General features: G+C 44.8%; 1 protein-coding gene across 23 annotated transcripts in view; it reads right to left on the minus strand.

Moving 5' to 3' along the window:
• Positions 1-17,778, minus strand: part of LOC118512516 — a 123,147-nt gene that overhangs the window by 22,837 nt on the left and 82,532 nt on the right. For 22 of the 23 annotated variants that reach the window (XM_036057034.1, XM_036057052.1, XM_036057037.1 and 19 more), the window contains one exon: positions 15,961-16,107. The exons of the other annotated variant lie outside the window; for it this stretch is intronic. In XM_036057034.1, the coding sequence (XP_035912927.1) occupies positions 15,961-16,107 (147 nt within the window). The remainder of the gene's footprint in view (positions 1-15,960; positions 16,108-17,778) is intronic. 23 annotated transcript variants of the gene reach the window in all.

The following is a 17,778-nucleotide window of genomic DNA, read 5'->3' on the forward strand; positions in this document are numbered from 1 at the left end:
GTGTGTGTATCGAATGGAAGGACGGCGGCGGGCGTCAGGACTTGTCGCACTTTCGATGTTCGGCGGAAGAAGTCACACAGAACACCAGCGGTGAATGATGACGGCTTTATGCTTGCCGGCGCCCGGTTTTCCTTTTGTTGCACCAATAAAACGATTCACTTGTTTTACACCAGGCACGCTGGCTGCAGTGGGGAAAAAAACGGTGACACAACTTTACTGGGAACACTTTTTTGCCGTCTTTACTTGCAAGACAAGCGAGTTCTTCATTGGTTTTGTATGAGTTAAGCGTTTTCAATATTTGCTTTGACTGGGTATAACAGGCCTGAAGCCTACTCCGATGAGCGAAGAAACTGGTGCACCGTAATCGATTGCGTTATTTGCATTGAATCAGCTGAGATGGAGGCCAACTCTCAACCAGGAATGAGGAATCACGTGTCGCACACAACTTCAGGATACAGATATCCTTTTCCGGTAGTTCACGATAGGATATTCGGATGAAATATTTTTCAATCAACCATCACAATTCACAAGTGCACGCCAAGAGCTAGCATAATGTCTACATTTGCCAAATAAAACACAGCACACCAAGGAAAAAGGACACCACGGTAGGATTTTGACAGAAATGACATCCGCATCGGAGTAGGCAGTAGAAGAACAACACCAGACACACACACCCTCAAGCAGATCACACGTAGTTACGCTCTTGTTGCACAACGTCTGGCGTATGGTAGTATGTGTGACCACCACCCGGTTTCCATGGGCGCCCTCGAACATGTGCACTAACATGCTCCTTGGGAAACAGGACGAAGAAAACTCCCGGCTTCCCTTACTCCCAAATTTTCCCAACACACGCACACGACCGTACCCCGTCACAAGTGCATCGAGTAGGGTGAAACAGCGCCAAACACCACTCCACACTGTAGACCGAAGAACCCTTCACTTTCTAGGGTTTTTCGGTGGAAATTCGCGGTGAAAGGCGTTTGGCGGGAGGGAAACGACCCAAAAAGGTGAAAATGCTACGGGAAAAGTGTGCGCGCGCGCACACCATCATTGTACTGCCCGAGAGAGCCGCGACTGCAACCGAGTGCGAGTGTGGCACGAAAGAAAAAGAAAAACGGCGTGGAAAACAGAGTGCTCTCATACGAAGGATAACCCCGTGTGTGTGTGTGTGCTTCGATGGAAAACCGTCCTCCCGACCAGCGATGAGTCATCAGCACGATTTTCAGACTCCCCAGGCAGCATTTTCCGCTCACCGTGGGCGAGATGTTTTTCTCCGTGTTTTGATGTTTCGGAAATAAAATGCGGTGCGCGGTGGAAAACTCGGGATGAAGCGGAAAATGCCGGTGGGTTGAAATTGCGACGACAACTTGTCGCTTGCACAGGGTGTTTCGTAGGACAGTAGTGACATAAAAATGGGTATTTTCTTGCAGTTCACATACGGTAATGCTAGTATAGACAGTTATTTGGGAGACAATTTTACCTCCCAAACGCATTAGACAACCTAAGCAACGAAATTAAGATTTTACCTAGGCACCCAACGCCCAACAGACGCTACAAATCTGGGAGATTACTCCCAACGCATACAAAACATGCCGGCATTACATTACACCCCACACATAAATCCGATGTGGCAAGGTCTTTCCCGACCAATCTCAGCGACCACGCCACCTTTAGCAACGTGTGTGGTATTCGCGTGTAGGAGACATCGTGGCATTGTCCTATCGCTGTCGGTCGTACCGGGCAAGGTTGATAAAAATGTGTTCCGGTAGCCGGCTGCTGTTGGTGCTACTGTCTACTTGACTGAGAATAACTTTGAAGAAGTGCTTTAAAGAAATATTTACAAGGATGCTTATAAGCTTGACATCAGACAGAGGATCTTTTGAGAAAATATTCACAGGAATGCTCATAAACTAATAACACTTTTTAGGGTAAGTAGTGAGATCTATTAGGACGGCCCGGTGGTTCAGGCCACAACGGCACCGGTCTTCATACGGGCAGTTCCGGGGTTCTAATCCCATCTGGATCTTGAGGACTGAATATCCAACTATGCAGTATTAATTAGTCTAGTAAGCCAGTAACGGTAGGTCGTTAGGCTTAAAGAGGTCGTTAGGCCAATGAACCCGTTTCGAGACCCGTTCCTGTCGTGTGAATACCGATAGTAACCTAGTTACACAATAGCCCCAAGTTGGTAATCCAACAACTTATATGTAAAATTATTTATAATTCCAGTATTACGGCATGACGCCGTATTGTCAACACCGCATGTGTTGACGATTACATATACACAAATATTGTATATATTTGTAAAATGTAAATATGTAAAATGTTTATTTTAATTTTATTTTTAAGGTATTAATGGCTGAACGTTTGATGTGCCAAAGAACAAGAATGAACATCGCTGTCAATAAACTCATCCAGAGCGATCGAATCTAAGCAAAGCTTGGGTTAAATCACAAGACATAACAAGGAAATAGATAACATCAGTCTACAGTCAAAAAAGTTAAACATTTTTGACTCATATGAATGACCAACCTTCCACCAACTACCAACCAAAGCTATTAATAATACAAACAAAAATTCTCAATTCCCCTAATTTCCATTCCAAGCAACGATTGTTTGCCCAACAAATCGCCGAAACGAGATCGAAACAACGGTTCAGAACGCACCAGAGAGCACGATGCACCACCATCGGCGATGCACCAACCACGGGAAGGAAAAGCGATGGTTCAATTTTGTGCAATGGCCGACTGGCGGCAATTAGCATTGGCTACGTGGACGAGGCCTAATAGAGCGTAAAATACCAACATAAGTGGTACGAGCGCGCGGTGGGTGGTTGCTCGATTGCTTGGACGAAGCCGCCAATGAACTACAATTAATCGAGTTTCCGTGGGGAATAATTAATTTATCGAGGTCGGGCTGTGGTCAGTGGCGAGATCGCGTAATTTTCGCAACTGGCGGCTCATTTCAATACTGGCCGGATCGACGTTGCGTTCTTCGGCATAAGGTTGAAAACAATGTTACAAAAAGGAAAGCATTCTTTACCAAGGCTTCAATCACCAAACCCAAGTGCCAAGTGCTGGAACTTGTGGAGGAAGGCATTAAAAGCATCGTACAGAGGCGACGTTGTACATAACATTATTCACTTCTGTGTCATTAAAATCCCAATGCAGACATTCTGCTTCGTTACCTTCCTGGGCCATTTAATGATCACATCCCAAGAAGTGGCAACGATTGAGTGTGACAGTCAAGATACAGCTGTAATCGTGTCTTGAATGACTCTTTTCATTCCAAATTACGCTCGTTGGAGTTCTTACGGCAACTCCACTAGATCCCCCACTCTTAAGAGCGTATTTATCGATCGACACAGAGGAAACGTCAATTCAAAACGTCCCCACAGTTGACAGTTGTCCCTCCCTCCAACCAAAGGGCATTGGGTGCCGAATCTGTGCACCGCAAGATGCGCTGACCTCGGCCTCAATCACCCTCCGGCCGCTTCGTTGATAATGACCAACTTGCAATCCCGCAAAGGGGAAATAATTACAATCAACGAGAGGACCTTTATTTTTTTGTTGTTGGATGCCCACGAACGCTACCTTCTTATCATTATTACCTTTTAGTTTCTTCGGAACCTTCAGCGCGCTCCAGAGGTGCGTCGAAGGTGGTGCGGTTGGTTTCGGCACCTCCAGATACTCCCGGTCCTGGCGGCAGAGGTCAAAGTCACTGCCACCGGTCGTCGATGATTTGAGCTTGTTCAAGCGGTTCTGCTGCTCACAGAAACGATTGCTACGCTTGAGCTCCTCCTCCAGCAGTGCATCCTGCAGCCGCGTCCTGGCCAGATCGCCGGCACGATGGCCGGCCTGCCCGTTCTTCACGCCGAGCTCGTTGTGTCCAACGAGTTCCGTGCGGGTGGTTGGTATCGTGGTGAGCTGGTGGTGCTGCAGCTTGCCCGCACCCGGCTTCTTGCTGCCGCCGGTCACCAGCCGTCCCATCGGGTCGCTGGCTCTTAGCATGTGCTCCAGGTAGAGCGCTTCCTTAGCGGTACACATGGCGCTCGAGGCACGTCGTTACCGTCGACACATGCAGTTGCACAACTTGCAGCATACTTCGTTACCAGGCACCAGGTTGCCTTACACGGTTGCGCACCTCTTGTTCGATTCTCACTTAACGCTTTCGGAGTTGTGCCCGGGAATATTGTTGCACCGAACTATCAAACAGAACCCGCACACACAAAGACAGGGCAAATGCGTTCCACGGCACCTTTCGCACGTTCGTTACTGTGGCACAGACGCTCCAGGGAATAATTGGACCGACCCACTATGAAACCATCCACCGCCACCAATCAATCAAGTGGGTCGGGCAGACGGAGCACTTCACAACTGTATCGCACTGTACGTCAGATATTCGGGACACTCAACTGTCATGCGCCTCATATGCACACACGCAACACTGTGTTGTTGGCCAGGCTTGAACTGGAAACTCTACCCCAATTTTCACCTATATTCGTAGCGATTCCAGTGAAAACTAACCTACACCAACGCCCCAAACTCAGACCCGCCTGTGCGTGCGCTAAACTCCACGCAACAACAACAACGCACCGATACGCGCGCACAACCGTTCGTTTCGGCAAGGTGATGAAAACTAAGGCTCCGCTTTCTTGGGCACCTGTTTCACCCCTTCTCGCTATTCGCGATTCGCTCTCTTTGAATCGCTTCCAAGCGATGCCAGCACCGAATTTCTTTCCAAAAGATAGTTTGGACGTACTGCTCGTCGGGACCTACGGATATTCGATGGCTCTAGAGCAGCGACGCATCTTTAGCGCCAGTAACTGAGCAACTGAGCGTAAGGTGTGCGTGCGTAGGAACCGCGACTACGCGCGGCGAGATTATGCGCGTACGCAGTGTGATAGACATAGAGAGAGAGAGAGAAGAGAAGCCCGCCTATGTTGGGAGAGTCTTAGATTGGGGATCTCTTGAAGCAATCTTTGCTAGCTCCCATCGGAGTGTTTACCCTTGGGCACGTGCGTCGAAAGCATGGTATGCGCATTCAAAGCGTTAGTCCCTTGCGTACGGCATTGTTCCTGAGTAAACACTTCAAGGATTAATGACGGTTTCTTATCCCAAAAACGGTGAAAGAAAATTTAGCAATTCTTCTCTAAAAGTCACCTTACTAATTCCGATTCTCCACATTTTCCTTCCGATATTTTCCCTTTGTTTTAGAAATCAACGATTTAAAGCCATTGCCAGATCGAAATTTGCAAGCATAATTAGAGCACGCACAATTATTCACTGCCCAGTCTCGACCTTCCCCGTCCGGTCTCGTCAGTCGGTCTCACCTTTTCCTACCGCTGATTATCATTATTATCTATTTGGGAAATCACACTAGTGAACAAAAAAAACATGCTCACCAAAAACCAGCAGCAAAATCGCACCGAACTAATCAAAACGATTTCCAAATAATGATGTGTGGACCCCGTTGGGCGAGCAACAGATTTCGGCTATCTATGCTTTGGGGGAAATCTGTCAGATCTGCCCTAGTCTTGCCGCGTTGTGCGATGAAAAGCTCGGGCGCGCGTTTTTTTTTTCCTTCCACCTCCACTCCTAAACATAGCAATTTGCAAGCGGCGCACAAATTACTAGCGACCGATCAAATCGACCCCGAAGCCGTTGATGATGATCACGATAATGATCATGTTGCACACATTTCTCCACATTCGATTTCAAGAGCAGAAACAACAGTGAGTCCCATACGCCACACGCGTGTCAGCAGCCACAGCCGTGTGTTTCCCCGTCAAATGTGATGATGATTTGCTTTTCTTTGCCTAAACGTACCCGGCCTTAGACCGCCGGCGCCTTGCGCCTTTAAAGCTCGACACCATTCAAGACTCTCAGCTACTCAGAGATTCATCATCCAAATCGAATGCATATTGCAAGGGGTTTGGATTCGATTAAATGAAACTTTTGAACGCCGGCAACAGGCGCTGTTAATTCGATCTGCCACGAACCGAGTCCATAATTTCGTTATTAATCTTTCCATTCACATCGATGGCCTTTAAAAAAAAAACAGAAAAACCCCCCAACATTTTCCAACAGATTTATGTTTCTGTGTCCTTTGAACAGGGGGAAAAAACACGCCAAACAAAACGCAACTGAGATGACGGATAAAGCTGGTAAAAGCTTGGCTAACAAATCGGAGGAAAAGCGCCGTACAGTTTCACTGCTCGAAGGGATACTTCGGAGCAAAATCGAAACATTCCATTACGAAAACGAAATCGAAAATACACTACTAACAAATCTCTGCAAATTGATCTTCGTGTTAAAGCGCGCACCGTAGACCAGTGCGGTGCTTGAGGCGCAAAAACGCATCGCAAGGGCGCGCGTGCATCACACGAAGGTGGGCGAAAGTTGGGTGAAAATGGAGCTAGGGAGCTGCCTGTGATGGAAAAGTAAACCCGGCTTCAGCACCCACCCTCCGGGCGTGTCCCGCCAGACTGTACAAGTGCAGATAAATGCAATGATAAAGCGCATTAAATCATTGTTTCTGCCGCTCCCATGGTTGGACCGTTTTCCGGCTGTTGTTTGTTTCTGTTGGTCTATGTCGGAGAAATCGCCGGGTGCAGACGCAGACGCAACGTTTGTAATTGTTGCAGCCAAGTGCGAATGAATATTTATGCTGGCTGGAACACGCTGGTGTCGTAATAGGGCGCGAGTGCGGTGGAATGTCACCGCAAGGTGGTCAGCGTTTTCGGACCCGTGTGTTCTTCATTGTCCGGCTGGTCGGCGGGTAGTTATGGCTTTAAATCACTTTTATTGAGTCACTATCGTGCTATCTCGTGGAAGCAGCGCTATTATAATCTCCACGTTAAAACTCCATTAGCTGGGAAGCAAATTCAGTTGCTAGTTGTTTCCACACAAGATTTTGCGATGCGCGAAAATGAAGGAACTTCAATTTGAACACGAATGAACTTGCAAAAAACTCTTTTTAAACACACACACTCCGGCGACCACCCTCAGATGGCCGCGTGCATGGAAAAGGAAGTTAAAAAGGCATACGAGACAATAAACAGGTCCACCGTACCCAGCTCCGGTAAAGAAAAGCCGACCGGCGGTCGGTTTCCTAACACGCCAAACGACTCTGTTAGCTGCTCGTTTGCACCAATCAGGTGTTGAACGTTTTGCCAGACGCATCAGTACCTTTTAGCAGGCCAGACCACCAGAGTAAAGATCTGAGAGTATTGTGATTGGCATGACTCGAAGACGCGTCCAGACGCTCACTGGGCGATCTTTCTTTAAATATTTACATTTTCTCTCCTTTACCGCTTGAGTCTGCCGACTGACTGCTACTTAGTTGAGGCGTCGATTTTATTTCCCTACTTGTAAGGGTTTTGTTTCGCGAAATTAAACTTTCAATTTCCGTCACAAACTATGGTCAGACGTTCCCTCCTTCTTGAAAGCAAACCATACCGATAAATCGTACACCGACGTACGTCCCCGAGCGTGCTTGCTGATGTTTAGAGAAATGGATTTGTTTTTCGGTTTTTTTTCTCCATAAATAATAATGCTTGCCGTGTTTTATTTTACTTTGAACGGTGTGTAACTTTTCAACAAAAACATTACAGCCCTCCATAAACACCACCTTCGACCGTCGATTCGTTCCATCAACGATGAGGACAGCCGGAGTAAATGAACGCCCGATGAAGACTTCAGAAAACAAAAAAACAACGATACGATCGTCAAACTGGTCAAAGGAAAGTAAAGCCAACCACAGTTTCGCATGTTCGCCCACAAAGCCCTCCAAAAGAGGACCCCATCGAAAACCAGTACGCGAGCACGTGCACTCGCGATTTTCTATTCCATTCCCTCAACTGAACCGACCCAACTAGGGCTGAAGTGCTGAAGATTTTGTCTGCTGCTGCCTGCCTGCCCTAAACGGTCGCGTGTTTTGCTTAATGGAAACATATACATTTTTTTCCACCGGCTAAAACGTCGCACCGCTGAACTTGACGAGCCGGAAAAAGGAAAGGAAAACAACGTAGCAAAGCTGCCAAGAAGAAACAAACGGATCGGCGGCTGCTCTGCCGACACGGAGCTTGATTGACTACTGTACTGTTGACGGTCTATGCCCGACTTGGTGGAAAAAAAAGTATTTCCGATTTCGTACAGCATTCTTGTGATTTGTGGTTTCCGGCGTGGGCACGCATACGAGAGCGTGGCATAATCTAAACAGCAACTTATCTTGAGTTTTTACGAACATTCCAACAAAATCTGGATGAGTGCAATATATTAGCTTAACCTTATATCTGTGGTAAGAGTAGTAATCGTTTGCTTAAAACCTCAAATCTTCTTCTTCTTCTGCTTTGGCACTACAACCTCCAAAGATCTTGGTCTACTATTTCTGATCTGGATGGGATTTGAACCTCAGACCTGCAATGTGAAGGACATTAACGCCTCCTTTTCCTTGGGGCTATACAACCTTGAAAAGCCTTGACCTACCTGTTTTTTTTTCAGCAGTAAATGGCTAGTTGTACCTATGCCTCGGCCACCAGCTCCAAATCTTGTTTCTTCTTTCTTCTTCTTTCTTGGCACTACAACCTCGAGAGGTCTCAGGCTGCCATCTCTGGCTTTCTGTGACTTAATTTTATCCGTAGTAAATCAGTCAGCCTTAGGTACGGGGGGAGGCGGTCTGGATGGGATTTGAACCCCGGTCCTGCCGTCTGAAGATCGGCCCCGTTATCGCCTTGGTCACCGGACCGCCCCCCCAAATCTTGATTAGAAAAGTTAAATTCACATATGATTCTAATAATATAATATTTCATGCTGTGATCTAGAATGTAGATCCACTGCACAGAGTCCTGATGTTGAGCTCACGTAATCCTAAAACGATGTTGGAATACAGCACTTTTAAAGATGCAAAAATCATCTCTAAAGTATTTTTTGACGCTCTAAATAAATAGTTGGACAATATGGCGTCTGCCCATAATAATTCCTTCCTTCCTTCCTTAGCCCTTACTACTTCAAGAGGTCTCGACCTGTCATTTCAAGCTTTCTTTTGTCTTGTTTTTACCCGTAGCAACGGAGTCAGAATGGGATTTTATTTGAACCCCGGTCCTGCAGTGTGAAAGCCGTTAACGCCTCGACCACCTTCTTCCTTGACACTTCTAAAGTTCTCGGTCTGCTAATTTCTGACTACACCTCGACCCCTGGACAACTCCAAATCTAGTATAGGAAAGTTATAATCACCTAGTTTCAAGGTGTGATCTAGAATGTACAGATCCACTGCACGGAGTCCTGATGATATGCTTACGTAGCCCTTATCTGGTGTTGGAATATAGCTCTTTCAAAGACCCTCAAATCATCTCTAAGATAAAACTCGCTTCGTTGCTCTTAATAAATAGTTGAAAAAGTTTGTTTCAGATAATACTAAATACACCTCACCTAACACCCACAACTATTTATAAATATCGTAAGACCTTTGAAGTTATTGGATGTCATTTTCATTATCCAATTGTATCGTTGTTTACACTCAGTTGTTTGTAGGTAAAACATTAACTAGTATTGCGAACGTCGTAACATCTCTTCTTTGTAGAATCCCTTTAGTAACAACTGCATCTTCGCCCAGGATCATCAGAATACGAAAGAATGATTGACATGTAATTTAATAACGGTCTTGCCTTGATATTTTGGAGTACTGGTCTAAGTACTGGTCATCCTTCTAACGTTTAGCGTTTAAAAATCCTACTTTTCGACAGGCATTTTTCAGACGAGACATTCTCCAAAATTTGCTTTACTATTTGCACAGCTAGCGTTAGCATACGCCTCATCAATCGCCAACCACGCACAAAATCGCCCTCTTAACATCAAACTTGTTGCAAAGAAAAAGTCAAATGAACCCCTCAAACAATATCTCTGCTTGCCAGCATTAACTTTAGTGAAAGTACAAAATCGGATCTGCAACTTCAAGGAGGCCCTTAACGGGAACCAATTCGCGACGCTGAGGAACCAATTCGCTAACCGAAACTTCGCTCCAAAGCTTCGCCAGTTTGTTTTAACATTTGCTTCCAGGGGTTTGCCTCTTTTCACTATTCCCTTCCAGCGTCGTTTAACGTCCACTACCGCTACAAATACTATTATTTTTTATGGTTCGATTAATTAAAAATACGTAACGTTTTCTTAGTTTTTGTTTGAGTTTCTTCTCTTCTTCCTCTTTGCACAATCACCGGCGATAAGTGAAGGAACAGCGAGCGAGCTGACCACACCAACAACGTTGCGCCCCTCGTCTTAGACGAAACGCTCCCGGGAGCAGTGAAGGCACTTTCTTCCGTCTTCAGCAAACGATGACTTCCGTAAAGAAGCAGAAAACTTGCCACAGGAAAGCAGCGCCGCAGCCTAAACATTTCTTGCAATCAGGCGTAACGATGACACCGAGCGGCGAAGAAGCGGCCCGAGTACGCAACTCCGCAAAAGTGCCATTATAAAAACGGAGCATTACTTCAAAAAGAAACGAGCAATGAAGCATTTGCAAGTCCACACTTTGCAATTAAAATCCTACAGTACCACTGCACAGTACACGGGTGCTACGGTTGTGTCTCCCCTGGCTGTGTGCCTACAATCAGTGTCCACATTCAGCGGCACCGTTCAATTAGGTAACTGACATGTTTGGAGACGTCCGTTGCTTGCTAACGAATTCCTGACCGATCCACCAAAGATGGTAGCTTGTGTTACGACACATCGCCGGAAGCAGCCCGCAATCAATCTCGCATGTTCGCTCAAGATAGTTCAGTGCGGTCTGAAGACATTTTCGACTTAACTATTTCATGTTTCTCCCCGATCGGTACACGGTGGCACGCGTCATTTGTCGCCATTTTCACTTTTCACTTCAGCATATCACGGCTATGCGAGCCAACTTCGCGTTCCGTACCGTGCAACAGGTATCGTCCGCCAATCGATCACCGTTTCAAGATCATGATCATGGCGATCGCTGAGTGCGTAGCCCTTTCGCCACCGATCGATTGAGCTGGAATCTGTTTAATCGCACCATTTTAATGGATTAACACACCGGCCGCGTGTGAGGTGGGCCCTGAAGACCGAGGTACATATACGCGTGCGTTGTAGAGCATTGAAGAAGTAACAACGAAAGCAAGGAAAAAAACAACACTCACAGCTTCATTCACAACTTGCTCGAAGTTGTTTATGTTGCGAACGATACACGGGAATGTCGATAAATGCGGTTGTAACGCGAGGGCAACACTCCTGTGGCCGGGTGTTACAATAAGCGTCGACCGAATCCATCGATCGGATCGGATCGGAGCAATTATCGAGCGCTCGAAAGTGTGTTATTGTGGTGAGCAAAGAGTCATTCCATGTTGCGATGGATGGGTCGGTCGGCGAATGTGTAATTTTGGTTGCAGTTAATTTCTGTTTAATTGAGCGATTATTTGCACGAGACGAATGCCGACGGTTCGGGGTACGACGGATTGCATTGCGGGCACAGTTTTGGTGGTTTTTGAAGTATGGTTCAATAGTTTGGTTTTGTCTAAAAATTAATTCATTCGTTTTGATTACGATGCATTTAGCCATCTCAAGAATTAGCATTCAAAAGTTCCAGACAAAAAAAAATTCAACACTACTGTTCCTTCTTCGAATAGAGCAGATAGCTAATCTACAGTGCGTACCATAATTATAGGTACACACAATGTTAAGAGTAGGAGATTTTGCAATGAAAATTTTCATTGCTATTTTGTAGAAAATGTAATTAAAAATAAATTTATTAAATTATATTCTTTAGAGTGCATGTTTCGTTAACAGTTTTAGAATTTATTCTACGGATATTTAGATTTTTCCCATAACTGATATTTGCTATGTCGGGAAACATGCAACCAGTATGTAAAATTATTCCTCAAGCCTAGACAGATTTTGCTATTCCGTGAACAATATCATCGATCTCTGGAAGATTTTTTTTCATGCTGATTATTGATCATTGCATAATTATTAACATTACAAAAAAACCTGCTATTATATAAAATTATATTAAAAATATTGGACAGGCGTAAGCCTTGATTATCAAATGCAACAAGCAAAGCTCTTAACGTTACTCCCAAAAATTATTCTGATCCGATCTGATCACTTACTAAAAAAAAGAACCACTCTTTTACGAGCTCAAAATCAATCTCATCTCATCGACTCTTTTGCGTCAGTCAAGTCGAATGCTATTTCAATGCCGAAAAAAAAAAACCTGGAGCCAAAGCAAACCGATCGATTTCGCGGACGTTGTCGATCGCATTAAACTCGCGCATTCGATAGGGGAAAATTACCTTTTGCCCAATGTATTTACCAAAAAAAAAAAACGGTAAGCTATAATACGCTTATCTACGCACGAAACCGTACAACACGGGGCTACCGCTTTTCCATCCATCCATCCATCCATCAATCCATCCACCCGCTTCGTGTGAGAGATTTTTCCGATGGGAAATGCTTCAGCTCCTTCTGCTCCCACCGTCCCACTTTGACACCGTAACCGTTTGGTGGCTTCGGGTTTTGTGGCACACTCTCCTTGCCTCGATTATCCGCTACGCTTTGTTCTTTTCCCCCAGGCCAAACTTCCGAGCAGCTCGCACACGATGCGGAAAGTATTTTCCGCGCGAATATCTGGGTCGTACATTGTGCTGCTAATGCGGTCGACAGTAGCAGCAACAACGCTGACGACGACCATACCGTCGGTGGAGTAGGAAAAGCTTCGAGAGTACCGAAGTCTCTGCGTTTGACCCATTTCCCCATTGACTGGTGGAAAATCTAGCAATTCACTGCATACCTCAAGCCGAATCCGTACGTGAAGCTTGGGCTGGCTTAGGCTTAGGCTACCAGGCAACTATCTACGAGCGTCTCGATTACTTCATTAAGACGAAGTACAGTGATAATGGTAATTACATAGAATTACCGGGATGGTTACTGTTTAATTACATACCAGCGTCGGTACGGAACCACTCCCAGCTGTCTTTAATTCCAGCTAATTCACCAGTAGTCCAAGCTAATGCTAAACGAAGACAAACTGGCCTTTCTTTACCGTTCCCACTCTCTCTCTCACTCACTCACTGTTCACCTGTATCCTGGTTTGCTAATTGTCTTCGCTGTATCTGATTGCATTTTTTTCCAGTGCGTGACGCATTTTACCGCAACAAGCATTTTCTTGTCAGCGTGTCCCTTCGCAATCATGGACGGTTCGAGCATTCGTCGGGAACGCAAATTTCTGTACAGACATTTCACTTACAGCAGTTTGGCGCTTACGCTTTCTCACGTTTTAGTTTAATGTTTAAATTTTTAAATATTATTTAGGATGTGAAGCATAATTTTCACCAGTTAAAAATAAATTATTTTTATAAATAATTTAGCTTTTTATTTTATTAATTAATTCGTTCTGCCATACCAATTTTCCGTCTGAAGAAAAACATTCCAAGCTTTCCCATTCCGTTTCACTATTCTTACAATTGCCTTTGCCGATTGCCACCTGACATTTTTCGCTGCACAATTCATCGTGTGCCCGGCGTGAGACAGTCGAAGCACATTTGTGCACATCAACTTTGCATAAATCAACCCCACACACACACCCCTAAACAAATAGCACACCAGACGTAAGGGCGCCCTTCTCTGGGTGGATAGCCCGCTTTTTTTTTTGTTTTGCTGATGAATAAAAAGGTCTCATTAGCAATCAGTTTGTGCATGTGAAGCAAAACGCACCGATTTGCATTTACTTCCGATCGGTGGTGAAGGTGTACACGAGACACCTTTTTTACCATACGAACCTTCGCACCACTCTATAAGCATTTGTGGCATTGGAACTACAGCTAGGCTCCGGGTGGTTGGTAAAATGGAAAGAACAAAAAAATAATACGAAGTAAGCGGTAAATAGTGTGCTTCCTTCCGGTTAAGTAGAATATGGAGAGAGAGAGAAAGAGACGTAAACGGCACATCAATAACGAGGCTTTACTCAGCTAGCTAACTAGTTTAAAAAGTGGTTAAATACACGCACACGTAAAATTGAGCGTTGTTTTCCTTTTTAAACACTTCCAGCTAACTCACTTTCAACGACTTCAAACCGAAACTGCATTGCTAATGAGACAGTTCGCAAGGGACGGGAAAAGGTTCCAACGGGGGTTGGTTTTTGCTTCACGATTGTTAATTTTGCACCCCCAGAAGCATAGGAATGTGCACAACATAGGCATCTCACTGTATGCGTTAAATTATTTAATTAGACATAACATTCAGCACGCATTTCCGCACCACCGTTGGTTACCCTTGCTTCGTCCAACCCGGTTCGGTGGTAAATGGTTCAAATGATTTAAGCTCATTCTCTTGTTTGCTGCTCGACTGCACAGCCACTTCTGCGGCACGCAAGAATGGTTTGCCCGAGAGTAAATGAAGCTTAAAGATGGGATTGTGGAAAGATTTTTCTGCGCACTGCACATTGGTAATATGTTTTTTTTTATGAATTTAATATAATATTTTGGAAATTACAATATGATAGATATCAAAAAGGCAGAGAGAATTGTGAATGATAATAGATGAGTAGATCATAAATATAAAAGCTCCATTAATTTACCATAAAGAAAAATTTAATTTCTCACAGCCAATCAAAATCTCAAAACATCTAGAAGCTACTCTAAAACACGCATCAATCACATAAATACATCAAACCGTCAACACACCAAGCAATTGACTGACTGGAACGGCGGCCACATCCGCAAAAAGGATGTTTAAATATTTCCAGCAATAATAATTAAATTCAATAAATGCCGACAACTGCACACACACACAGAGCCTGCAGCTGGTGCACGCAATGATGCACCAACCGTTTTCACTCCAAACCAAACGATCCATGATGATTTGGTTCAAAAACAACCATCGCAAAAAAAAACACAGTGGCAACTTCAACGAGCAAAAACGGTCTTAAAACAAAATTCGCTTCACTCTCTCCTGCGAGCTGCGTTGTCTTTCTTATTTTTATTCACATAAACACACAGGCATGTGGTGCCTGAGATGCGAAACTCAACTAACTGGCGGTGGGTCATGCAATTTTTGGTTCTTCTCCCCCCCTTTTTTTTTTTTTTTTTGTTTCTGAAAACATCTTTCGACTGCTGCTCGCTTTCACAATTGCTCATCCACAACGGGGGTATCTATTCGTCCCACCGGTGCAGGTCAATCGAAGGGTGATTGTGCGCTTAAGATCCATAAATCGGCTGTTCCCAGGTGCCGTGATATTTGGGTGGCAGGAAAAAAAGCGGATTGTTTCATGTAGGGGAACGAAAAATCCCCCCTCCCTCGTCTAATCATTAGTTTTGGGGATGGTTTGCTTTCCGTTCGGAGATGTACAATTTCGTTTTCTATTTTACGACGGCTAACCAAAAGGTAATAATATTATGACACTGTTACACAACCGATTCGAAGTTTTCCCTCGAACGTGGTTGATAATGCGGTACGACTTGGTACCGTTCGGTAAAAGTTAACCGGAGCGATTATTGCATGCTATTCCGTCTGATTATGAAGCAATGAAGTGTGTGTGTGTCTTCCTTATCACTTTCAGATTTTTTGGCACTGTAACGTTTTACGACAAGATTTGCATGAATTCAATTTAATAGAACTGAACTGAATAAAAGTGAAATTGAGATTATATTATACATCACTCGCCAGCAAAAGGTTTTCACTATTCCCGGCATTCAAAAGAAGAATAGCTCAAGCGGGTCTAGTATTTTTCAATCACCCTTTAAAGTACGCAAATCAATACAAGAGAATCAGCTAAATAATCCGATTGAATAAATCGAATAAATATACGTATCTGCCGTTCGTCAAGCAAACGTAACGAACAAAACATTCAAACGTAACGTTATGCTACACACTGTAAGCGGTGTGCATTCCGCATTGCATACATCGTGGCGCTTCACATTCGCATCTGCATCAATCAAACTGCACTTACCTTTCAGCGGTGTCTTGGCAGGTAGCGTTCCGTTGGCCGTGCCGTTCCGCTTCAGCAGCATATTGCGCTTCGTCGGTGGCGATGCCTTCAGCTGCTCCGGAACAAGCGGAATCGAGACGTTTGCTACGTTGGGAGATATACGTTTCTCTGTGAATGGAGCAAACCGAAGAGACAAAAACAAAACTCGTTAGACCAGTCGTGTAAAACTAGAGCTGCCGTGTGTTCAAAGCAAACACGAACATTTCGTTAAAGAAATCTCATTTTGTTACGTTTTCATCAAAATAGTATTCTTTCCCTTTTGCTTTTAAATTTCTAACCAGAGATATAAAACACTTCCTCGAATCAAACACTTAGACGTTTGACACCCCTGCATTGAAGCGATTTTCTTCTTGCAATGCAAAGAGTATACATTCAGGCGCATACACTGCTCGAATAGATACCACCACGCACGCCCTGCACTTGTGCTCGACGCGCGTTGCGTTTTCAGTTTCCACACCGGATACAGCGGATTTCTGTTCAAATTGACTACGGTAGAATCTAATGTGTAATGTGCATTCTACTTCATAAATCAGTGCCTGCCCGTGTTCCGGTAACGAATGGCTTCAAGCATGAAACTATTACGTGAAATATCAACCAAAATTTATTTTACGTCGAACATTTCCGGAATGAAAATTTATCATTTGCAATTTCCTTCAGCCACCATTAAACCATTTCAATTCATTTTGGCTAAATATAATTTGTAGAATTTTCAGAAAATCCAGCTTAAAGAATATAAGTCCAAATGCTATAGTGCGCCGACCAAACCATCCGTAACATTGGCGAAACCTGCATCGGATATAGCCCAAGATCAAATCTTGTTTTCATCTCCATCGAGCGCCAAATCACCATGCAGACCCAATTACGCTTTTCCTCCGGCAACTGTTCGGAACGGAACGACCGTCGGTGATAGGCAGGAACACACACACACTCAACGACCAGCTTCTTCGACTGCCAGATCGGCATGGTTTACATTCCCGTAGAAGGAAAGCACAGTTACAGACTATTCAATTCCCGATAACTCAGTCCGATGCAAGTGTCATAAGCGTCCAACAGAGTTAGATCTTCTTCGAGCACACCAAATCAGATAAACAAAAAGCGAAAAATGCAGCAGTGCCTTCCAACCGCCAGTTGTAACACAGACCCTCAACAGGTCCTTCGACCCCTCTTCAACTCGACTACAGCTCCGGAGTACGGTCCATTAGAATTCGATCCGCTGTGTGCAACCCCGAAGGGCGTAAAACAAACACTGGCAGCAACATTCGAGCCAATTTCGCTCTGCTCCAGAAACCAACATGGAGCTGGGAAAATCAAATCATGAATAAATTACACCATTCCCCCCCCCCCCGTTTTCAATACACCTGCTGAGCCAGTCTGGTCCATTGACCATTGATACTGCAGAGACATGTGTTTGTCCACCGTGTGTTTTTCCAATCCATCCGACACCACTGGATGTCAGGTGGTCGGAAATTAAGCGGACTCTTCCCTGGCAGCTTTCAGGAAAAAAAAACCCCTACAAACAAGACGGTGACTCCTTTATCATGCCGATCACTCTATCTCGCAGAACTACGATGAGGACCGATGGACAGGGGAAGAGCGAAACTGTTTCATTCACAGTTCCAGTGCGCTGCACACCGTCCGGCGCGATGGTGACGATTGGCCCCGATGGGACCTGGTTTTTGCCATTAGCAGCTCACCATCTCGGCTTCCAATCCATCGAAGGTATCGCGTATCAACCCGTGCTGGTTCGGACTCGTCGGCGGAACATCAACGAAACCGAAC

This window comes from Anopheles stephensi, chromosome 3, assembly GCF_013141755.1.
Source record: "Anopheles stephensi strain Indian chromosome 3, UCI_ANSTEP_V1.0, whole genome shotgun sequence".
Lineage (NCBI taxonomy): Eukaryota > Metazoa > Arthropoda > Insecta > Diptera > Culicidae > Anopheles > Anopheles stephensi.